Here is a 26230-nt window from a genome sequence, read left to right on the forward strand (position 1 = left end):
TTCAGGACTGTATTAAATCTACAGCCATCTTGATTGGATGTTTTAACTTTTTCTCTAATTAGTCCAAAATATTCCTCAAACTAGCTAAGGCTGTCTTGAGAGCTTTGTCTTCACAAGAAAATAACTAGATTATCTTTTCTTCTGGAACTCTTTGATAGGATTCACTGGTGCCAATATTTCAATACTCCCTTTTGGCGTGAATGCACTTGAAATAAGCCAAGTGGTAGGTTTCTAATTAAAAATCCAATTCTTAAAGATAAATCTTGTCTGATTTCTGGAAACAAGTGGCATTATATTGACAGCCTCTCTGGCAAAGTTGAGAAATTGAATAGCAAGTATAAATTAACACGGTGAACAGTGAAAACCCTCTATCACAACTGAGTGCATTCCAGCAGCAAAAGCCAAGCCTTATTAAACCAGACACTAGTCCTGACAGCAAGTTCTGCAAATTGACAATATTCTATAAAGCACAGGTCTTCCCTCATTAGAAGCTATGCTGTTGCACCCAAAAATGAGTGGCCCAAAACATATTTCTGATGTCTCGATATGGACGAAAAGAATTGAAACTTATGACTTTACTGTGCTTTTCTGTTTTTCAATCAAGTCATGAGTAGTGTAATCGTTACTCCAGAAAAATCTATAGAGATTGCTACCACATGAAACTTTGGCTGGCTCTTCCACAAGGCATTCGCCATGAGGGGTACTGGCTGCTTTTATTTTTATTTTTTTTGAATAATATATTTTGGGCAGTCATTCTAAAAACCTGGATTATTCCCCCTGTAATACAGGAATCTGACAGCTACAGATCTCAGAAAGAGCAGAAAAATAGTTATTAGTGATTTGGAGGAAAAAAATGCCTTTAAGAAAAAGAAGTATTTCCCTCCTGCCTTTCAGTGCCATAGGGACTTAGTGATTACAAGTGTTCTAGTTCTTGAAGTATTCATGCATAGCTGGTAGAAAACAATCAGCTTGCTTTTAATTTAGTTACATGAATTTAATTGAACGTTCATTTATAAAATGTACACTACGAAGCTCAAGCTTTTTCTGAGTTATTTTTAGTTCAGTTCCCCTGCCAGCTCCTCCAGAAAAGCCAGATCTTGGCCTGTGTTACTTTTGTTTTGCACTGTTTCAATGACAGGTACCAAGTGCTTCTCAAAGCACGTTGCTGTATTTCGGAGCACTGTGAGAGGAGCTGGTGGCTCCATCAGCAGTTGGAACCACACCAGCCATTCTCTTTGCTCCTGCCTGCCAGTAAGAGAGGTTACTCTGCAAAGAGTAGTGCGCATCTGCAGAACTCGGGTACTTCTTTGTTGGCTTAGTTTACATGGTAGATTCTCCTGGCTCATTCCAAGTATGAGAAAGTGCAAAGGTATCTCTATACATCCGCTTCAGCTGTGGTAAGTGATGCTCATCCCCAGCTGTGGCTTTGTCTTCAGTACGTGTTGTGTGCTGCTCTAACCCCCAGCTCCTCTTGTTCAGTGACTACCAAGATGTTCTGCTAAAATTCAGCCATTTTTAGCAGCTCAGCTGTGTAAGGTTGCTTAGAAACCAGCCTTCTTATCCCCCACATTCTCATGACAGATTTCCTATGCAATAACATCACTGCATGACACATTTGTATCCAGACATGCGTTCCTTTTCCACTTGAGATTCTCTGAGTAAAGGTTGTTGATGCTTTGCGCAATCATAAACAGCATGTGGTAAATCACTGGAGTATTGAATCACTGCCGCAGTCAAAATGAGCTCAAGTTTCAAATGCAAGCAGTTCCTCTCTCCTGAATTTAGTTATTGATCTTTTCTTCCTGAGAGTAATTTCTAATCTTGTTTTTTAGACTGGATAGCTAGATGGTACTATGACTTTATGGCAATCTCCACTCCCTTCTTTGCTTCTGTCTATAATACTTGCTTCAGCCTTTCCAAAATTTAGATGGTAAGGGCTTTTGGTTGCAATTGCTTTCTCCTTTATATTTTCTTTATATTTGTACGAGGCATCTCATATGGACTGGGTATAAAGATATTTGTTAATAATATAAATATTTATATTTCCATATATATATAAAACATATATGTTCAAATAATAAGCACAAGTTTTATAGTTACCAAAAAAATGAACAGAAAGAAATAGATGAAAATTATACTAATTTATAAGTTCAAACTATATGGTTCACTGATGATACATTGCACGGTCCATAAAAACACTGATTGTAGTTTTGAATGAAGTTGCATGTGGTTCTTACATGAGGCTAAACAAGGAGTCTATGATGAGACCTTATTGTCTTTGTCAATAGCAAATATGCTTTCTGCCAGCTGTGGTGGTCAGCCTTCCTCATTATTTTGCCAGACCAACACATTCCCATTCTGGCAAGAGTGCAATACTCTCATCAAACAGAGAAGGAGAAATGAAGTAAAAACAGCGCTTAAAACCCTTCAGTCTGAGAGAGGTACATAAATATGAAGCATCTGACAATGACTTTCTTCAACTGTAAGTTTGTACTTGATATATATTCTTTCAATGCTTATTCACAGCACAGTAACAAGAATATTACTGCTTAACCTTAACACAGAATCCAAGCCACAGGAACCTCCCATGTTTCAGTCTGTGCCCTTTGTCTCTTGTCCTGCCACTGGACAACACTGAAAAGAGCCTGGCTCCTTCTGCTTTGCACCCTCCCTCCAGATTTCAGTAAGCATTGATGAGATTGCCCCTGAGCCTTCTCTCCTGGCTGAACACTCCCAGCTCTCTTGGTCTTTCCTTATAGGAGAGACGGGCCAGTCCCTTAATCATCTTAGTGGCCCTTTGCTGGACTCTCTTAAGTGGCTCCATATGTTGTACTGGGCACTGTACTCCAGATATGGCGTTACCAGTTGTGAGATGAAGATTAGAGGAGAAAGACGCATACAACCCTTTTTTACCCTCTCTAGCCTTCTTTCTTCCTATGTACAAGGAAAACACCATCAAAATTTAGGTTTTAGATGTGGACAGAATAGGGTAAGTAGAAAGGCTGGTTTCAACATACTATAAGCATTTGTTGTTTTATTCTTAAAAATACTTTTTCAAGGGGGGAATGCTTGATATGGTTTTAGCTACATTTCATACTTTTTTGTATTTTCATGCCTCTATTGAAGAATGTTTTACTCCTTATATATACAGTAGATTTACAATGCATTCCAATAATTCTGTTTGCCACATTTGTCAACTTTTTAAAATTTGTGGAGGAAATAAGCAATGTACAGTAATGGAAGATATGGGCTCTTAATAACACAATAATGTCCACTCTTTCTCATAACTAGAAAGCAACCTCTGTGTATCACAAATTTTCATGTATTGCACCTGAAAAGCCCTTTGGCTTAGGTACCCTTAAAGTTTCACCACCTCATTCAGGCCAAATTGTATAGCACAAGATGTACATAAACTAGAAAACTGTCCAGAGAGAGGCCATATAAACATAAAATTACCTGGTCTTCAAAGTCAAATTCTGTATAAACAGCATCTCCAGAATCCATAATCAGGTTGCAATCAAGTTCATTTGGCCCTAAAATAGGAAAAAAAAAAAAAAAAACCAGACTTCAGAAATGGATTGGAAATTTTCACTTTATGTGATGGAACACTACAATACTATAATATTGTCTGTATGTGTGCAAAATCTGTGATCCAAGGATCCATTTGGATGTGCGAGAGCAGCCAGGTGAGTGGTATCCCATTAACAAAGCCTTCAAAGCATCCATAAAAGCTACCACAAATCTTAATAAGGAATGGTTATACTAAATGGTGAATTGTTTCAGCTAGATTGCCAATTTGTTGGGCAGGGTGTTCTGTGTGCCATGACTTGCAGTTGTAAAACTGCCACAAGGATCTTGGCTCCAGGGAGAATACAAATCACATCTAGGAAAGAGAAAGGAAATACTAACTGCTGATTAGCAGCTAAGGATCCTGGAGTGATGCTGATGCTGCAGCAACAGTCCCCATTCCTGTTCTATCCTGCCCCTTTCCAAGGTGACAGTGTGGCTCTGCCCCTTCTCCCCGTCATCCTCCTGTGGATGCAAGGATCAGTAAGTCATGCAGCCTCTTGCACTTGGGATGTAAAATTCAGTTGCTGAGAAGCCTTGACCTGGCTGAGCTTTACAGTTCAGCTACAGCTGAGCTACTGAAGGTGCAGGATAACAGAAACAGGGCATGGTATTTCAAGAAGTCATGTAGAGGGGTAGTCATTGCTAAACTCAAATGGGAGGCTAAACCACTAATCATCTTTCCATCTAAACATAGGAAGGGTGTAGCATGGACAACACATTCATACTCTGGCATTATGACCCTGTTCAGGTTATCTCGCTCCTGGGCAACAAGGTAGGAACTGCACCTCCAGATGGTGAAGCCCTAAACCAAATCCTATGTATGTTCAATACACATTCAAATGTCAATAGGCACGTGACTACAGGAGTATTTTTCACAGCATTATTAAAATGAGAATAACAAAAATACTGTAATGACACACAGAGATGTAAAAATTGTAACCAGCCAGTAGCCCCAGGTGAGTCAAATCACTATCATCATGTGGGGAGCAGCAGGTAACACCAGGGAAAGCATTAAATGTGCTTTGTTTAGTGCCTTCTGTCCCCAGTCAGACAAGATCGCTGATGAGGAAGAGAAAAAACCTTTCCCCCTCCTGGGTTACGGGTGTCTTTAGGTGGTGTGATGCTGCTGCAAGCACTGGCATTGAGGATATGTCATTTTAAAACTATTGCTGACCCCGAGTTGTTTTCTCACCATTGGAGATGTTTGTATGGGTGGCTCTCTAACAAGCACTATCCATAACAAATTTTGTGGTTCTATTTGTTCCAGATGCATTTACGTATTACCTTCTTTTGTTTGCTTTTGAAGTTTACATAGTAATAATCTACGTAGGTGGTGAACTAAACATGACTAAGAGAGAGAACAGAGGAGAGGAACTGGATGTCATGATGACTAAAACCATAACTGCTTGGTAGAGATGATGATTTCAGGGTTTCTTAATTTCCAATACATATTGAGATTGCTGCCAAATTAATCTTTGCAACTTTTTGGACCATGTAAGAGATACTGGGGAAGGACTTAGGTCTATCATCTGCTGGTGTGTGGTGGTGGTTTTGGTTTTGTTTTTTTCCCCCCTAATGTTCATGTATACTTTATCAGATTGCTATAAAAAAATAAGAGAAAGGGATTTTACTCTTGCTGCCACAGAATGTCACATGTATAAATGCAGTACATTCTCTGGCATATACAGTTTATGGTCTTATGAAAATACCTGTTTGTAAATATATATGCAACCAAACAGATTTACAACTGCTGAGAAAATATTTGTATTTATTTTACATAGTGACATCTCACTCTTAACATTGTATCCTTGTTAATAACAGAATTTAACTAAGCCTCAGTCACCACCAGCACTGGCCTACCTTGACACATCAGTCACTTTTAAAGCCACTTGTGTGCAAGTATTTGCTTAACTCTCACTTAACTACCAAGAACAGTATGTATCTTCAGTTAGAAACTTTAATATGAGAGATGGTGACACCAACTTAAATGTAAAGGTCAGGCTGAAAACGAATACTCATCCATAATGTATCTTAAGTGATAAAAGCCATAATGGTGATGTATTTTTAATATGGTCAAGCATATTAAAGGCCTTTTTTTTTTTTTTCCTGGAACTAGGACACCAGTTTCCTTGCGGAAGCATGGCTCCTTTCTAAGGCATATTCAGGGAATGTTAGGAAAATTTAAAGTACGTCTCTTTTCTTTCTTGGTTCAATGAAAACTAACAAAATCCATAACCATCTGTCACTGAATGGTATACAGACTTCTCTACCCTTCTTCAAATTGCCTAAAGACAAACCTACCAGAAATGAATGGAAGCAAATGGCTACTCCCAGGACAAGATAAAGTAATGAAGGAACACGTAAGAGCACCTGTGATATACCTGGTGCAGTATGTATGGGTACACATGACTAGTTTGCTACCCTCCAGCTCAGTTGTTGGATGGGAGCATATTTTGCTGAGTTTGGACTAACTCTTGCTAAAACAGGTCTTCTAGGGGAGGGCAACAGGCTCGCTAACGAGTTGCTAGTACATGTGGCAGAGCAGCTTTGCAAGGCACTGGCAGTCAGCAGTGCTGGTGGGGGCAAAGCTCCCAGCAAGGCTAAAGCTGAGGGGAGAGTGTTGGAAAGGGGATCATTCAAAACTCAGCTCAGGTTTCCTAAGCCCAAGTTTCAATCAGCAGCATTTCATGTAGCCTTGTGGCAATGTTCAGCTATCGAAGCAGAAACACAAAATGTTGTCTTAAGGAAAACAGGAGGATTGGTTGAAGTGTTTGGAAGCAACATGCCCTGCTGCTTCCAGTGGGTCTGCAGGCTGCACATCTGCTCTGACAACAAAACAGCTGATCAGAAGTTTCATTGCCTTTTCTGAGTTGTTGTTTTTCCTTTGATAAGTGAGAACTAGGCTATTAAAAAGAAATAATACTTGTTTACCATTAGGAGAAAAGTCTTACAGTCTGAATTGTCTGAATTCCTTTTAAAGGGATGCCCCATTCCACCAGATAATTTCAGCTCTTAGTTAGCTTAGAGCCTTGATGTGCTTCTATGAACCTACTGCAGATGATCTGAGTAACTGTATCAATTTCAAACAGAGAAATTCAATAGTTAAAAAAATTAAGAAAATGCATGAAGGCTCTACTGCCATGGAGGAATAGCTTGCAAGCACCTGATCTGAAAAGGTACTCTTAGGAGTTAAATACGCCTCTTCAATTTCAGGGCACACATAAAGTTGGGGTAAGGGAAACCTGGTCATTTTCATGTGCCCTGTGTTTTCTTTAGGTGAAAATACAGAGAGGATTTTATCAGGTGCAGTACTGCACAATTAAAAAATAAGTCAGTTGGAAGTTTTTATTAAATCCCTGTTAACTGAATAATCAGCTCTCCAGGGAGGAGCAGGCTGCTGGAAAAAAAAGAGCAAGCAGATCAGCTAGAATGCATTCCCTTTTTTTGCCCTTGGCTTTGTATCTTGACACTGAAGGCATCATTCATAAACATTTGTCTTGCTAGGAACCCGAGAGGATCCAATGACCCAGCCCTGAGGGATGAGCTGAGTTGATGGGCAGCTGCAGTTGTACAAGAGGGGCGGACAGGAGCTGCCCCTGCCAGGGAGAGGTACAGGGCTATGCTCAGTTGCTTCCTTCACCATGAGACTGTACTTTTAAATTTTATGCCATATTTTACATATTGTTTACTGCTCCTAAGCTGAACTGCACAGGATTGGCCATGGAAAGCTGAGAGGGTATGGCTGTTATAGGCATAACAGAAATGCACTCCAGAACCCAGGGGCGTTATGGCCATAAATGTCTCTGGTGTTTCAGTGTTCTGAGCCTGGGCGCGTGTCACTTTCTCTGAAAGCGTGTTCATCCTTAAGTTTTCATGAACCCGAATGTCAAGCACTGCTTTTTCACAGTTCACTAAATTCATTTATACAATGAAACTAACTTGTACTGATCTGTCTAAATTTATCTGCAGTTGATTTAAACTTCCCATTACAAGGTAGCTAATACCCCATCAAGTGAGTTAATTAAGTCTGCTCCTTGGACCATTTGTGTTTTGGCAAAGCAGCTAATGTATTTCCAGTCCCTGCTTAAATCTGTTACTTATTTCAAATCCTAGTGGCAATTCTATTCGATATGGTTCATTGCCTCAAATATGCCCATACTCATATTTTAACATCTACAGTATTTGCACTGTCCAACACTGACCGTCATAAAAGTCAATCCTGTGAAACATGTTGCTTCTCTCATAAACATATTTAAAATTAAAAGGTCTTTTTATATTATGGAACATACATGTTGCATATCAGTTCTCGGGCAAGACAAATGCTTAGAAGATAAATTTTGAGTGGAGTATAAGAGAAATAATTTACTGAAGGACTGATATGCATTAGAATGATTACATTTTAATTTTGCTCTCTGTGAGATGTTTCTAATACAAATTTTATTGCAACCATACACTGAGTTTCATGACAGGTTGTTGCTCTTAGCAACCATCTTAGTATGTCATAGAAGGCAACAATGAGAAAATTGTATTTTAATCTATTAAAATATTCAGTTATTTTCTCTCAGCATACATTGTTACACAGTTGATTACAACCGGATTTTACAAGTATAGCATATGAATTAGATTGATGTGGAGGTATGAAAATATTAGAAATACTATGTTTGTTAGCCACCAGGAACCAAAATATATTGCAATATTACTAATAAGCTTAAAAGACAAAGAGTGAGATCAAGCCAATGCTGGAGTTGTGACCTCTAGAAATTAAATATCTCGTCTCATAGGATCTCTAGAAATCCTGCTTCAAATCTACTTGCTGTTATTGGTGCTCAGGTTAGGCACCAATTAGATGACTGTGGCATGGCTTCTCATAAAGCTCATAGCTCTGCAATTATTTCAGTGAGGAATTAAGTAGATCAGGTTTTCAAGGAGCTGACTGGACCTCATCCAGAATCACAACCAATTTGTGCAAATTGTTTAGCTGTTGCCAATCTGTCAGAGTTAGTACCTTTATGCTGCTTCTTCCTCTTCTTGCTATTCAGTACTTAGCTTGTTTAATTAGGAAATCCACAGATAATTATCAATACCGTGCTATGCAGTGGGAATGCCATTTTACGTTTGGAATGAATCTCTTGCCTCTAGGAATAAGGCTAAGCACAAAAGAGGAAAGCGTACCCCTTAATGGAGATAAGATGCACACAAGAATAAAGCTGACCACTAGAAACCTGTTTTTTAGCTAATGCACTTTTTATCGTTATCAAACCCCACCACCCCTGACTTGATAATTCATCTTTATCTTCTTTCGAACATTATAAAAAAAACCTTATGGGTGGGTTTTGTAGGCTAGTTCGCATTGAACATCCTTTCAAACCTTCAAATATGACCTAGTCTTTCTGCCTGAAATACTGCTCTTTGCAAATGCCTTGTTAGAAGAAAAAAGTAATCTCCCCTTTGTCAAAAAAAATAATATTAATAGATGTATTGCTCCTACTAGACTTCATTGTGCTTCATCAATTAGGAATTGGCTGTCCCCAGAAGATTGCTCATGATCACAAATAACTGAAGCTACCTTGTCTGCCAATTTATGGCAGATTAGTTTTCCTGTAAACAGAGCTCAGATACATGATTTTTTTTCTACTATGCATATCTAATATTTGTTTTAATAAAGCTAGTAAATATTTTACAGAAAAATATTTCACTTAAAATTTTCTTCTTGTGTGCTGTTTGACAAGACATTTGTGACCTCATCTATCTATATAACCCTCATGGTCTGCTTGGCGGGCAGCCAGGAATGCCATGTGTGAAAAGAAAAAGTTGTGAAGCCACCAAGGAACATTTTTCTGTTCCCCTCAAGCAAAATATTTCTGACAGATGTTATGGATTTTCAGTACTTTGATTTTTAGCTTCAATTCTTTCAATTCCTTTGTCCCTCAGAGGCTTTTTCTCTGAAGACATTCAAGCTTCAGTAAGCACAAATAATAAATATATAAATAAATAACCCGCCCAAATGCCTGTCATATTCGCACAGTTTCAGAATGAGTACCAAGTTTTAGGGAGGAAGTATGTTCATTGATCTCATAGGACTGATTTTCTGGTGAACACTGAGGTATCATCTGGAACTGAAACAGCTGACAACTTGAAGTGATCAACTTGGGTTTTGTATTAGGGCTGTAGTTTTTTAGTGGACTACCCATATTATTTTAAGGTGAGCTTGTAGATAAGATGTTAGGTGGGTTGTATGAAGTTTCCAAGTGTGCCCCTTGCTGTGCAAATGTTGAGGTCGGTCAAGACTTTGCTACAGTACATTAATCCACACCTGAGGAGTATGAAAAAGGAATCCTACTAATGTCAAATGCAGTATAAAAATGTAGTTCTTTAAATCTTACATTAACTCACCTGCTGCAGCCTCTTTGTTTGTGAATAGTTTATTGTCAACTGCCAAACTTATGTCAGAGAACACTTCTTCTTCATCTCTGTCTGCGTCAAACTATTGAAAAAAAAAAAAGAGTTGGCAATCAGACACTGATAATAGTGCTTACTACTTGGCTGAACATCAACATGTAATTTGATTTCTCACCCCAATCCTTCTTGATAGGAACGTTTCTATTTTTCTGTGTGCTGTCCATTGCTTTAGGTATTAATCACTTTAATTTTGATGGAAAATGAAACCAATTTTGTAAATTATTTTGCCTATTTTTAATAGGTCGTCAGGAACAGAAGCTACAGTAAAATTGACTTGCTCTCAGAGAACGAAGTTTCAAAGCAGAAAGTAAAACTAGTAATGCATATTACTTTCTCAACCATTGGAGGGCTGAAAAAAATGACGGCATAGAGACCAGAAATGTGATCACTTAACTGTCACTTTTTTCAGAGATTAGCATAATTATCTATTTAATTTGCAAGTGAAAAATTTTCAGCATCTTCTGAATTGTCTGAAACCAATGTTTCTGACAGGTATGTGTTTACTATTTCCTCATGTAGTTGAGAAAAACCCTTAGGAAAAAGAAAAGCATTTTTGAAAGTCTGCTATTATTATATATAGAAAATAAAGCTTTCCTTGCTCTTGCACTACCAGAAAATGTAGTGCCTCAGTGATACATAAAATCAGGAAAGTAAAGCTCCTTTAAAATGGCAAACAATTTCTTACCATTTTAAACTTTTCTCATTTATTTAATCTTTTGCCTGAATCCTGGTACCGATTCTATCAAGTTTTTTCTCAGCTCTGACAGATTCTTTTTATGGGCAAGTGACATGCTTGACAGTGGGTTTGTGTTTTTTCTCAGCACGTTAATCAAGCTTCATTCATTTAGATCATCACTTATTGAGGCTCTCTTTCAAAAAAAAAAATGACATTTTATGACTGTTGCTGTGGATTTTTTCACAGTTCTTGAATGGAGGCCAGATACATTTCTACAGGAAAGGGAATACTGTAACCTCAAGTTACAGGAGCGAGCAAATAACGGTGACATCAGATGGCTGTCATTCGGTGCATGGCCCCCTGTATAAGAGTCACTATTTTCAATCATTCTGTATCATCAGTGTAATATGTTTAGAACACAGAATGAATCCCAGGGCAAAAAGCATTACACCAGTGACTGCAAGCTCATGAACTTCAGTGGGCTCTTTCTTCTAAGTTTGAGACTGTTGAGCAGCTTTTCAGATGTCTTGCCAATACCTGCCTGTCTCATGGTAAAAATAGGTAGGGAAAAGCCATGGAGAGAGATGTCCAAACCCTACCAGGAACTTTGCTGCAGAAGCTAGCTTTTATAGAGATGAAGCTGGTTTCCAAATATAGCATGATAATGAGTTAATTTTAGAGAGATACTGAATTGCTTGTCTAACACCCACCATTGTAAAAATCAGTATCACTCTTTTCATTATGCCTTATGATGACTTATGTGTTATCTATATTACTTAAGCTGTTCTGTCACTGGTAATGAAATTTGTGTTCTTATGGAATTTTCCATCAGCAACTAAAGGTAAACTCAGAGGATAATACCAGCCCAAGAACAATTACTTAGAGTGGCAGATGTCAGAAATAGCTCAAAAATAAGGAAAGAACATCAAAGAGACAAACAATGATTCTACAAACTGGGTCTGTGTGAACAAAAGAAAATGGAAGCTTGTGGGAGGCCAGAGAATACTAGAGAGAGGCAACCATTGTGGAAAGTTTGCTGCCAGAAGCTTGACTCTCAACACCCGTCCAAGAGCTCAAATCTAAATTGGTGTTAGTCCCAATTTAAATCTTTAAGGTCTTAATATTTAGCTTTATGCTTAGCTCAGCCCTAGAGTTCATTTCCATAATAAATGAGCTTACTATAATTATCAATACATGGAAGTTTCTGACTGGTTCTTGAACTGGAGTTTCTGGCTCTGCCCCTGAAGTTCATACTGTGATGCAGCACAGTTGTCCATCTGTCTGGACAGACATTTAGCTGTTACTGAGGAGTTCTTTTGCCATTCAGTGCTAATCAAAACTCAAAGCATTAGTTTTTAATTATAAAGCAGAAATGTGTTTACCTAGTAGAAGGATTATATCTTGTGTTAAAACTGAGGCTTGTGGAAGAACAGGTCTTAAATGAAACTGTTGGAAAATTCATTATCCATGCACAAAGAGCAGCTTAGGAACTTCCTAGTTGATAATTCACAGAGATAAATACTCTTTTGTTCTTCTGCACTGGTCTGTCTCCAAGGAAGTGCTGGGATATGCTCTTCTTCTGTTGCTTGTTGGCAAAAAATGTTTCATTAGATATGTTAGTGAAGATATCTATATATATAATATGTTTGTGGGTAGTGTACACGTAAAAAGCAATACATTGTAATCACATTGTCTGATTGTTCCTGTGTAGGTCACACTGCACTTGGAGAGATGACAGGCTTGCTTTCTCATTAGTAATGTTCCTCTGAATAATACAGTTTACCATGAAAAAACACATGATCAATCTCAAACGTTCTGAAGGTTCCAAGAATTTGAAACATCAACTTCCCCCATTCAAAGAACACCAGCTGTGCTTCAGTACTCCAGAAAATCTGGGCTTTGTAATGAAAGCCTATATTGTCACCCAAAGAAAACCAATTATTTGAAGCTTGCACATAGCCTCAGTTTTCCCCCTCACAAAACGGGAATTGTAATTCCCTGAGCCGTAGGAAGGCAAGGTAGCTTTCACAGAGAAAATATTTTTGAAAGAAAATAAGTAACCATATGAGTTCTGTACTTCATTGAATTGCTAAACATTTAAAAATGAGATCCTTTGATTATTATTGGAGGATTGAATAAAACATAAAAGCTACACAAATAACTCCATTCACAAAGAACAAACAGCAGTAAAACTTGTATTTTTTAGCAGAATGTGTCTAAATCAATGGGTTGCTTTCCCTACTGAAAACACATCCCTACTTGCTTCAGAACACAGCTCTTTGCAACTGAACTATCTACTTGTACTTTTAAGGATGGCTCAGCTTAGAAATGTAATTTTATTAAATATGCCACTGAAAGCATTTGTAATACATGAGACACATTAACTGTATTGTTATCTGACCTGATACAATCTTTCCCAGTGATGCAGGAAGAAGCACCAGGTCTCTTCCCTGTGAGGTCAGTGGGGTTTGAGGCCTGAACTCACCCTACAGCATTTCCCTCAGTGAGGCGCTAATGGGGTTTTTGTACTTCGCTATCTCCATTCTGTTGGGGCAGGAAAAGTGAGGAAGGGCCTCAGAGGACAATTGAGAATTGCATTTCTTTAAGGAAACAGCTAAATCTCTGAGCCAGGAAAGGTTTCACAAACCTTTCCAAAGTACATTTGGGAGGCTATGCTTGGTAAGAATCTAGCAAAATCCTTCCCCTGCCCCACACATAACATGTGGAAGCTGTGGGGCAACCATCTCCATGTCACTCCTGTGAGTGGTCCTGCTTCCAAGATTTATCTCTCTGTGACAAAGGAAAGTATGACAGGATTTTTCTATAATTTCTCCCCTCCGACAGTTCACTAACAGTGTTTCTGTGGGAGGAAGAGCTAATACAGCATCACTTGGGAGGACGTGAGTTTCCCACACCCACACACTGCAGTTACACCACACACTGAGTCCCCACACCAGTCCCCTAGTTGAGGGAAACACATCCCAAGGATTAAAGCAAGAACAAGAATATATCTCTCAAGCCTCCAAGGTTTCCTTTTAGTTGAGTTTCAGATAGTTTTGCTATGAAAGATAATAAGCAGAGGAACTGAGGCATGAAGGTGGAATGTTCAGACTGGGAGCTCGGGGGACATCTCCATGTTATAAAGTACTTTTAATGATACTCTTTAAAAAAAAAAATGGGGGGGGATGACATAGGCGAGAGAGTTTTCTTTGTAGCCTGTTCTCTAGTTCTAATATTTTCTATCTTTTATATCAAATACTCTGAAATATCAGAATATTTTTAATATGACATTGTATTACATGCAGAAGAAAAACTACAACTGAAATTACACTAGAGCTCAGCAGTGATTGATAAAAAACCGTGCAATTAGCTGAGGTCATAAATTGGTATCAGAAATTAAGAAAGTGAACTTGAGATTTATATCACTATTTTTAAAATCCTAAGGAATACTCTGAGTTATCTAAAATAAAGCACTTAACACCTTATTTTTTACCACAGGAGTTACACAGAGGATTCATAAATCATTGCAGAAGCCCCACACTTCTATCATTAGAGTTTCTCAAGTTCCACTTGTCATCCAAGTGTCTATTGCTATGAGTGCTCCTTGTAAACAGGCATGACGGTGAATGTTCAGCAGCCCTGAGTGGAGCTGACAGTTCTGTTGGGGATGCTGATGGATATTCTATATCCCAGCCTCATTTACTCAAAACAGGTACAATTTGAAGCCACTAAGTAAGTAATTTTTGAATACACTAGGTGCACAGACAGAATCTAGTATGGCAAGAAAAAATTTAAATTAAACCATCATATTAAAAAAACATCTTGCGGTAACATTACTGAGAACTGAAATGACCTTGAAAAAAGAGTAAATACACAGTTATTATATAATGGAAACCATCAGCTAATTTTAACTCCTTATACCACAAGTGTGAAAATTCGAACACGCACACAGCTCAAACCTGCTCTGCTCCTCTAGAAACAAAGAGATGGACCCTGAATAGATTTAGAGATTTTGTTATAACTGATATGAAATGCAAAAATTATGTCAGATCCAGCCCGTTCCCACATCAGTACAAAAGAGGATACCTTGGGACACTTGTATTTCAACTGCTTATCATCTCCCTTTCTATTAATTTGGCAGTACACAAACAATACAAGACTTGGGTTTTTTGTTCTTAAAGTGATTTTCTATTATTTCATGCTAAACCTAGAACTCAGTTCCATGTCACATGAGTGTGGAGATGTTATGACAGCTTAATTCCCTTCATGGTAAAACACTGTTAAGCCAGTATCTATACTTGTAATATGGAACAGCATGACACCAAGTAAATAGCATGTCTGATCTGAAGAAGCAATTAACAGTAAGCAGAAGTAATAGCCTGTCTTTGTAGGTTTATGTGGAGTAATAGCTTTTGATAGGCAGAAAGAGGTAGAAGTTCTATCTTTATGCTGTGATCATGTTGAGCAACATCCTGACTTACATCAGTTTTCAGCTGTTAAAAATGAGTGCCTCAGGCAATGTGGTGGCAAGAGTTGATGGGAAAGACACCATGCAATTATGGGCCCTTGTAGAGCAGAAAATGGGCAAATTGGAAGAGAGCTGGATTTGACTGGGGAGGGGGGAGGGGAGAAATCAATAATTTGGTGGCATCATTGGTCAAAAATTAATGAACTGGGTGGAAAGCAATTACTTGTTTGGTAGGGAAGCTGATGGAGGCAGAGTGGTGGCACAGAGTGGGTTTGAAACACACATACTTTTCATAACGCTAAGATGCAAAGCCTGTCTGTCTGAGCAGATATTTAAGAGCACTGGCTGGTTATTTTTTTCCCCAGTAAGGAGGGGATAGCTCGTGACTGTTATGTGGGAAGCACATATATTGCTGCTTCATTTCTGAAATAATTTTTATCATGTTTTCCGTTTCTTCAGAGGGGCTCTGAGCTTCCAGCACAGGTTGTCATAGAACAGTTTGGGCTGTAAGGGACCTTGAAGATCACCATCTAGTTCCAACCCTTCTGCCATGGGCATGGACACCTTCCACTAGACCAGGTTGCTCCAAGCCCCATCCAACCTGACTTTGAATGCTTCCAAGGATATGGCATCCACAGTTTCTCTGGGCAACCTGTTCCAGAGCCTCACCACCCTCATAGTCAAGAATTTATTTCTTACATCTAATCTAAATCTACCCTCTTTCAGTTTAAAGCCATTACCCCTTGTCCTATTATTCCATACCCTTGTAAAAAGTCCCTCTCCAGCTGCCTTGTAGATGCCCTGGAAGGGCTGCTACAAGGTCTCTCTGGAGCCTTCTCTTCTCTAAGCTGAACAGCTCCAACTCTCTCAGCCTGTCCTCATAGGCGAGGTGCTCCAGCCCTCTGATCGCCTTCGTGGCCTCCTCTGGACTCGCTCCAACAGGTCTCTGTCCTTATGCTGAGGGCCCCGGGGCTGAACACAGTACTCCAGGTGGGGTCTCACAAGAGCAGAGTAGAGGGGGACAAACACCTCCCTCAACCTGCTGGTCACGCTTCTCTTGATTGTCCTCCACTAACTTTTTAAAGCTGAAGTCAGTTTAACACAGATGGTAATAAACAATTCAAAATGTTTCAGCCATTTCTCTACACTGCTATGACTCCCACAATAAATATTCTATTTCTCTCTGGAGTTGTCATCAGGAAACAGAAATGAATTAGGCAGCAAATGCATTAGTTCACATAGTATTTAAGGGGCATGATTTGCAGGTGTTTGTTCTGCATTATCTAATTTCTTGACTTCTAGAAGTAACTTTTCAACCTAAAAACGCATCCAACATCTCTACATGTAAACTCTCTATGCATTTTCACTTTGCAAATGATTAAAAAACCTGCACCTGGACACGTATTACATCTGTCCAGCAGCTTCTATAGCAAAGTCAACTACATTATTTTTGAACATTAATTAAAACCAAAGAGATGCTTTAGCACATGCACATATTGAGACCTTTATTACCTTGAAAGCACAAACACTCATTTTAAAAAATAAGCATTCTGCTGTTGGATCCATTTTTACTGTGCATTTACTTTTTAAAGGAAATTTCCTTTAAAGAGGCAAACAGTATTACAAAGAAACAGAAGAGTGTTGTTAAGTATCAAGGCAGATCACTACTAAAGAGCTTGAATGGAAAACTGAATTACAGTCTAAGTAAGGAGATGCTCCATTATTTATTTGCTACTTAGTTCTTGTAGAACCCAGGAAAATATTCAGCCTGAGGGAGAGAAAATCTTACTCTCACCTCCACTGGGTCTAGAATAAATTGTTTGAGTTTTACTTTAATGCACCTAACCCTAAAGGAAGGGAAAGACATTATTGGTCATAGAGAATCAGGTATGACTGGATGCTGTCCTCACCAAAACAGCCCTCTGTGTCTGAAATTGCAATATCTTGCTTCCCTCTTATGTTACTGGAGCTCACAGTGATGCTGCCAATTATGAGGCATTACTGTAAAATTCAGTATTTTGAAACCTAGACAAAGGGCAGAGCAGTACAAAAAGTTGCACGAAGCTCAGTCAATAACAGCTGTAGTTGTCAATTTGCTCTATGCAGCTCAGTGATGTTACAGAAAGATCTAGAATCACCTCTCTTCCCCAAATGCCTTTGGTTTTTTCATTCTGCAGAAATGATGCTTGTCCTCTAGTGTTTTTTGTTCTATCTTTATCTAGGAAGACTTCTGATGGGGTGTGGATGTGTCCTCATTCTTCAGCAGTTCCTGAGAACTGATCCTATTGCATATAAACCAAGAGACTCTTGGGGAATAAACCAGTTAAGGATCAGTTGCTATACCATAATTCCCCTATTTCCTCCAGTACCACGTGAGACAAGTACTGGAATGTTCCCATTCCCAAGGCACCCATTGAAATAGCTCTGACTACTAATATGTTAAAATAAATGCTTTCCTCAATACCTTTAATTTTTAGCATTGAGTGCAACAGTACTTCTCAGAGGGAATGAGCCCTAAGGCTACGAGACATTAACCACTATGTTTGCATATAGAGAGATTTCTCCTGAATTAAGTTTGTTTTTTTTTTTTAAATGTATGTTTTCCCCTGCCTGTAGTGGTCTTGGAGATCCTGTGTCTGTTTAAAACAAAACCTCCTTTGTGTTTAAAACAAAACCAATACATTTTCTAGCATCAGCTTCCAGAGCACATACAGATCACAGACTGGCACCCCAACAAAATATGTAGCAACACTGGTTTCCCAGAAAAGGTCCATACAGGCAACAACTATAATTCAAATAAGGCAACTAAAATTTTAGAAAAACTCAGAAATAAAAGACATTGCTCCCTATAAATATTTTCTTCCAGTGATAGTTTACACTTTGCTTCAATGAAAAGCATTGATGCTGCTGCCAAATACACCATATATTTCCCTTTCAAGATCAAGAGCATTTCTCCTGCTGGCTTCAATAGCAGAGATTCTGAATGAAAAATACTAAAATATTGTAGGCTTGTCTTTTACCATTAGATGATGTCATAACAACTATTACCAAAACAATTATTTTTGCTTATGTATCATCACAGTTTTCTAAGGAAGAATGCTACCAACAGAAAGCTAACAAGTCCTGTGTTAATTTCAGCTGCAAATTTAACTAGATAATAAAGCACGAGAACTAATGACTCAGATGCAAGAATAAGCATACAGTATATCATAGGCTTAATCATTAGCTCCTGTGGGGTTTTTGTAGGCAAAATCTGCATTTAATTCAGGAAATTATATTTGTAGGCATCTAAGACCTTAGCAAGATAGCAATAGTTGTAGTTATTCAAAGTGGAATTTGAAACTATAAGAACTAGAACATTTGAAAATTATTAGCTTTTATGTTTTCCTTGGAAGACAAAAATGAATTTTACTTTCCAGCTAAACAGTTCCTGTGTATTTCAATAAATTCTGACCCAGGATAAGCAGTATTTTTAGTGGTGGTCTCCACATTAATCAAGTCTGTAAATGGCATTGGGATCACAGAATCCCAGAATGTCAGGGGTTGGAAGGGACCTGGAAAGCTCATCCAGTGCAATCCCCCCATGGAGCAGGAACACCCAGATGAGGTTACACAGGAAGGTGTCCAGGCGGGTTGGAATGTCTGCAGAGAAGGAGACTCCACAACCTCCCTGGGCAGCCTGGGCCAGGCTCTGCCACCCTCACCAGGAAGAAGTTTCTTCTCAAATTTAAGTGGAACCTCTTGTGTTCCAGTTTGCACCCATTACCCCTTATCCTACCATTGGTTGTCACCGAGAAGAGCCTGGCTCCATCCTCCTGACACTCACCCTTTATATATCTGTGAACATTAATGAGTCCCCCCTCAGTCTCCTCTTGTCCAGCTCCAGAGCCCCAGCTCCCTCAGCCTTTCCTCACACGGGAGATGCTCCACTCCCTTCAGCATCTTTGTTGCCCTGCGCTGGACTCTCTCCAGCAGTTCCCTGTCCTGCTGGAACTGAGGGGCCCAGAACTGGATCCTTGATAATAAGCCCTCCCTTGGACATCTTGAGCTGAAGAGTGTGAAATTTTGATGAAATAAATTATTTATCTCTAGAAGCATGACTCATACCAAACTCAGAATAATATTCAGCAAATGTCAGTTTGAGTTCTGGATGGGCTCATAAAACCAACTTCCAATTGCGCTGCCTCAGGAAGGCCACGAATTTGTTTCCTGCAGCAAGAAGTGAGTGCACCGCTATTTTAACTTCTGTACCAGAAAGTTCTGGTTAGCTGTCTAAATTACTGGAGCATGTTGTTTTGGAGCACAAAGGAGACTATTTGATTCATAAATGAAAGCTGGCAAGCTAAGGAGATCCTGACAGAAACTATTGCTTGAGTCACCATGGAATATGACATTTTTGCATCTAGCATGTATTTTTTTGAAACAAATGTAGGACAAAATCCCATGTGATTATGTAGGTTGAAAGTATTTTTAAAATATCAGAACAAAAAAGTGGATGAAGTGGAACGGATTGACATAATTTAGTTAACTTTTCAAAAGCTTTTGACAATATTTCTACCCAGAGGCTATTAAATGAAACATAATTTTACGGAAGTGCTAAATAATAATAATGGGGTTATTTTTTAAAAAAGCATGAGAAATGTCCAAGGTACATGTTGACAACAAGCAGTACAGAAAACGGCCACTAGGAAGGAAATAGAAAGTACAAATCAGAAAACTAGAGCAGCTCACCCTGACTAGGGAAATGAAGTCTGAGAAGGGACAGGGATGTTGGCAAGAAATGCACATAATGAGATAACAGTGTGTTGCAGGAGAAAGATGAAAAAACAAACAAACAAACCAAAAACACCAGAAAGAAAGGTCAAAATGAAGCCTCCACAATATTTCGTTAAATATCATTTCATAACTTTACCTTTGGCTGTCCACTACCTATTCATTTGAACAAAGTGAGTTACAGAATACCTGAAACTCTAACACTTGAGGTCTTATACCATAGCATTAACATATTGCTGAGACATCAATAATTTATTGCAAAAGCAAGCTAAACAACCTACATTGAGTATTTACATATTATCCATAAAAACTGATATAACTGACCATTGTTGCAATTTACACAGAAAACTAGAACTTTTGACACAGTGAAGAAGAATCCACTACTTTACACCGTACTAAACAGTATTTTATGAACTGAGGGTTTTCTCTGTATTGAAGGAGCTGCAGCTCCTTCACCCCTGTTCTATTTTCCTGCTGGATGAGACTGCAGCATCACAGCATTTCTCACATTGTGGTTGTTTTCAATGTCACCTTGTGAAACAGCAGACAAATACCTGTGAAGCTTCTACCTTTCCGTTTGCTGCCTCGTTCCAGTATGGGCTTTTTTTCTGTCTGTTTCAACCCTTGGATATTATAGCAGAATAATCTGTCTTACAGCTGTACAGTGATATTAATTTCTACTGGAATTCTGGCAAAACATGGCAGGGAATTACAAAATGAAGTGTTTTCAAAGGGTCTGCTTTTGTAACATAAGTCAGCTCAAAGCGTAGGGAAGCTCTACCGCTTTCTTTCAACTTTCGCCAGTGTTGTATTACTGTCTAGAACTCCAATGGTGCCCAGAAACAGCTACTTAGAACATTTTAAAATTACCCATTGTTTTTTATTTACCTTAATATAATGAATGCTTGATCTATGTTTGCCTTTCTTCTATTATTAACATTTTGCTATTGATAAAATTATTGTTAAAACCATTCATGTTACCCAGACAAAGTGAACGGCATAGGCTCTGACATGCTTATAGATCCTAGAAAACAGGTTTGGTTTGGATTCAGGATAGGCTTTAGGAGAACACATGGACTTGATTGTATTTTCTGCTTCTAAAGAGTTAAGGAACAGCTATAGAATTATGATTAATTAAATGCATGTTTATGTTAGCAACTGAAGACCAGTACAAGCTTATGGAAGCACTCTTTAAAGCAACTTAAAGTGTAACCAGATATTTCTGTATGCTTCTAAGACACAAACATATATGACATGAAAGAAATGTGATAAATTCTAAAATTATCTATACATCTTCTTGGTCAAAATACTCTGAAAAGTTGCAATGAAAATGATTATAAGAAATTTAGTCTTTATTTTTAATATAGTCAGTAAATGAAAGAAGTGTTAGGATGCAACTTACAAGGGTAGAACAAGTTTATTATTGAGTTTACGATGTGTAGTTTCAATTCATTTGATACTAGGCTTAAATATATCTTTTACTGCATTTTTTTTCTGTTTAAGATTCTAATTAAACAAAAGACATTATAGAAAATTAAGATTTCTTTACTTTAGCAGTGAACTTACTTAGAGTTGATTAAAAGAATGTGCGAATACATTCCAGTATTTTTTGCTTACAGAAGGGACTGGGGGCGATTTTAAGTTCCCGCTCTCCTATCACATGCTTTAAGCTGTACTGAGGTAGAAAACAAAGTATTTTAAATATTCATTTCTAGAACATTTTTGTTTTAATTCTGACAAGATGGCTTGGATAATCTGACAGTAAAAATCTTTTTAAACAGAAAAAATCCTTCACATCATCTTAAGCCTAAAACTCCCAGCTCTGGCATTCTCCATCTACCCGTTCCATTTTTAAGTAATACAATAGATGGCATCGCACTGTGCAGATAGTCATATTCAGTTGGTGGGTCTTACCAAACATATCCTGATTAGTAATCGTTAATACAATTCCAGTTATCTCCTTTTCTATATCATAAATCTTATTAGATCTTCTAACTCTTATGGAGTATTATATCAAGGGTAAATATCTTCTTTTCATTCTAAGGGACACAGTCTTCTCAAATGGGCACGACAAATGTTAAGTGGGAAGTATCAACACTCAGACTCACTCTAGAAGCGGACTTGTGATAATTTATAGAACAAAGACAAGATTGTGGAGTTTTCAAAACAGTTCAGATATGCTAGCTCTTAAAACTAGTTTTCAAAATTTCAAGTAGAAACAATGACTACATTCCATGCAGTCATTATTGCTGAGGAAAGGAAAAGTTCCTTTAGTGTGGACTCTAGTGTTCTAGCTCCCAGAAGCTTTTGGAAGTCACTGTCTGAACTTAACATAGAATCACAGAATGTCCTGAGTTGGAAGGGACCCACAAGGATCATCAAGTCCATCTCCTGTTCCTGCATAGGACAAACCCTAAATCCACACCATAACAACCCCTAAATTCACATCTGTAATCTCTTATTGGATTCTATTAGTTTTGAGATTAGTCTATACTGTAAAAGAAGAAAAATAATTTAGAGGTAGATCCTATTTGTGAAGTTTACTCTGTATTAAAATTATGCCAAGTGAGTAGGGGAATTGTCTAAATACAGATACCTCATGTGGACTAGTCTACACTAAACAAACTAGATCCCATTTCCTTCAAAAACCTCCTGTCGGGCCTTAGGATGTTGCTGACTTCCTCCATCCGCCACTGTGGAGAGCGAGAGCCTGCAGAGAGCCCATCTATAGACGCTGGCTCTGCAAGCAACTGATTTTGCACACCAGCTAATTTTTAACTGATTCCCTGATGGGAAATCAACACTCTTTCACCTTATGTAATGAAGAACCTAAGTACTTGTCTGTGATTTAATTTGCAAAAGGCTTCCTACATACCCATCTCTCAGAGCTGTACAACTTCTGTAAATACACAGTCACTGAGGTAGAGAGTGACTCTATCTACATAGTCACGTCCCATCCTTACTCCAGTGAATAAATTATTGCAAGCTTCTATCCCTGCTTAAGACTTTTATTTGTCCTTTTTCATACTCAAGCCAAGTCGTGCACTCAAAAAGGGCTAGATTTACGTCTTGTTTCATGTTTCAACGTCTGTAATTTTCTAGTGAATCTTTTTTCAGATCACTTTTTTTTTTTTTTTAATCAGCGAAGTTCACCATGCTTGTGTAATTCATGGGGAAAAAGGAATTTTACAATGTTGTTTGAACTTGGCTCAATTTAAAAAGAGCAACTGTAACCTTTAACTTAAAGAATAATTAATATTTACACGGTAAATTGTTGTCCAGCCTCAACAAGAAGCTATCAAATAAATTCCATTGAAAGTTCTCTCTAACATGTTGTTCTCTCTAACTGGTTGTTAAGCTAAGAGTTTTTTAGTAGAGACATCTTTCCAAGAAACACAGACATGGTTCCTGTTACCAAGTCCTAACACAAGTGGTAAAAGAATATCCAGTTATGTTTAACTTATTCTGTATTATACTCACCCTACTGAATGTAGCGATTTTTCTGAGGAGTGGTCTCCTGGCTGTAGTTCAAGGATATAATGAAGAGTTGTTAAAACCAAACTCATTTCAGAATTCACATGGCTCCTGACCCTCTTTCTAAAGTTCAAGAGATATAAGAGAACACAAATTGCATAAATGAAGAAGAACCTGTGTTCACAGTGCTGGAATTGAGCTCATTTGTGTCTTGCACCCCATGAACCAAGTCAGAGGTGAAAGCTAAAGTACCCACAAAACCTTTAATGGCCCTTACAGCAGATTGAGGTGATGCACATGGCCTGAGGGACAGCAGAGATAATGTTCTTGTAAAAGAAACAGAAATTAGATGCCTTTGGGTTATGCGAATCTATATTATGTAGAATTTATACAGTGAAATTCTTGCACTATGGTGTAGATAGAAAGAAGATTACTTGATTTTTTCAGTGTATTAAGGACTGATAAATTTAACAACCAACTTGACTAAAAACTTTGTTGCTGATGTTCCATGTTCCCTTTTAATAAGTCTCTTCAGTAGAGCAGACCAAAAAAGCACAGAAGGCAGAACACCGTAGGAAACCAGTGATAAGCATATTTTAATATTGCCTAACTGGCATCTTGCAGTGGTAGGAGAGGGAGATAGGCATTACAAAAACTATAGTGTTACCAAAACATAACAGATAGTAGAATGCAATGAAGGATAAGACCTGAGATGCTAGCCAGAGCAGAGAATTCTGAGGTACCGGTATTGAAAACATGAATGCGAAGCTTCAATTTGACATTCTGGTTAAAGATGGGAGAAGTAATCCAGTGGAGGATATAATGAAAAATAGTGAAGATTGCCTAAAACCAATGTAATTTTAGCAATTATATTTTTAACAAAATGGGTCAAGGGGTAACATATGTATGAACAATCCTAGATATGTAAGTAACTTATCACAGCAAGTTACAGTGAAAACATTCCAGGTTTTACATATTAAGTCCTCTATTTGCTATAGCATGACTGGCATGAATGACCATTTTGTTGGCATAAAAAGAGATTAACCATTGAGAATTAAGACAACAGTTCTTCCTTCACAGAAAATTACAATGGTAATTGTGATTGCAGTGTTATAGACATGTCTTGTGAGGCTTCTTTTCCCTTTTTATTATTGAAGTAGACTACTGAATTGCAGAATGTGATACGGTGACAACAAAGTGAGCAGTTATATTCACTGGCCACTAGTGAAACAAACTGCAGTCCTGCATCAGATGGAAAGGTGCAAATGTTAACCCTGGGAGTAGGATAATTGTGCAAGAGGATAAAGGAAAAATCCTTAGTTGTAGCAAAAATTAACTGCAGAGGATTCACAAGCGTGTCTTTGCCAAGAATTTTAGGTTGTGTGTACATGATACAAGGCAATGATGTACAGAGATGTTTGTGATAACACTAAATGATGTACCACAGTTACAAGGAATAAAATAGCCATCTTAGTGGCTACCCAATGTATAATTATGAGCAAATTCAAGAAGGATATATTACTTCATTGAGGTGCTGAGTTAACACAATAGCCATGTTGCCTAATCCTGAGGTGTTTCATACAGTTCTTCAAAACACTGTTAAGTAGATATTCTTTAGTAGTGTTAGGAAAAAAAAAAATCCTCCAAAGAGGCATCAGAAACACTGAAAAGCATAGAGCGGAAGCTATATTTCTCACTTTAGCACTCTCTAGTGTGGTGTGTTCTCTGAGTCACATAATGGATGAGTAGCTCTTCAGCTTTCTCAGTTCTCCACCAGCACTGCAGCTGCATCTAACTCTTGGCTTGTTGAGCCTAAATGCTGAAAAAAGACTCCAGAACACTAAAGAAAAATGCCAGAAGAGGTCCAGAAGACTAACTGCATCAGACTTTCTGATGACAGTCTAAGCATCTCTTCTCCATTTTGACACTTACGTGGCTTCCTTCATTACAAAATCTGAGCATTCACAGATGTGAATAAGTTTATGACGCATTAAAAATAAGAAAGTGTAATCTTTTATGTCCCCTCTCTTTCATGCAGTACATCTACAGGAAAGGAAGAACAGGAGCAAATGCTCGAATAATTACAGGAGGATGCCAGATTGCATGAGTAGAGGCCAGACCACCCACTCTCATTTAACCCATTTGAATAAAGTTGAGTATGGTTGATATCAGAGCAAACATTCAGTTGCCATGTGCATAAGGAAATAGAAATATTTGACAATTTAAGAGTCAGGAGATAAAGGATGATAAATACTAGAATTGCAATGCACGAGGCACGAGATGTAGTAACATTTTAATAGGACTGTGAGAGTGAGAGCTGAAAGACCATCCTGATTTTACCGATGTAGCGACTTGCATGAGTTGATATCCAAATTTCTTCCATCAAATCACAGCAAAATGGTTTTGCCCATAAAATCAGAAATTCACTGATTATAAACTTTTCACAGGGAAGATTCGACAGTGGTAATCAGAGCTTGAAATCACTAATAGAACTTCTGGTAGGAAAGTGGTGTTTTAACATTTATGTCAAAGCATGGCTGAAATGCAGTTTTGGTTCTTCTGCCGGATGTTCACAAAATCAGGTATGGTTAAGGATGTGCTTACGGATGCAAAGTATTCAATACAAAAGGACTTCCCAGAGGCAATGTATTTTTTCCAAGCCAGTTTCTTAATATAAGCCTCCTCTAAATGAGAAAAATTAATCTTCTTTAAGCCTCACTTTAACTACAAAAAGGAAATAAGAAGCTAATATTCACCCAAAGGATGCAGCTTAATTACCCTAAGATGAACTGTTTAAAATAACTTGAAGA

At 38.1% G+C, this 26230-nt stretch overlaps 1 protein-coding gene across 1 annotated transcript in view; it reads right to left on the bottom strand.

Annotated features, from left to right (window-relative positions):
• The window catches only part of AK5 (adenylate kinase 5), a 90172-nt gene that overhangs the window by 34878 nt on the left and 29064 nt on the right, over window positions 1-26230 (bottom strand). Inside the window, exons 7-8 of the mRNA XM_082054841.1 lie at window positions 9964-10054; window positions 3457-3533 (exon numbers count right to left, since the gene is read on the bottom strand). Coding sequence (XP_081910967.1) covers window positions 3457-3533; window positions 9964-10054 — 168 coding nt within the window. The remainder of the gene's footprint in view (window positions 1-3456; window positions 3534-9963; window positions 10055-26230) is intronic.

This window comes from Streptopelia decaocto (assembly GCF_964273445.1).
Source record: "Streptopelia decaocto genome assembly, chromosome: 5".
Lineage (NCBI taxonomy): Eukaryota > Metazoa > Chordata > Aves > Columbiformes > Columbidae > Streptopelia > Streptopelia decaocto.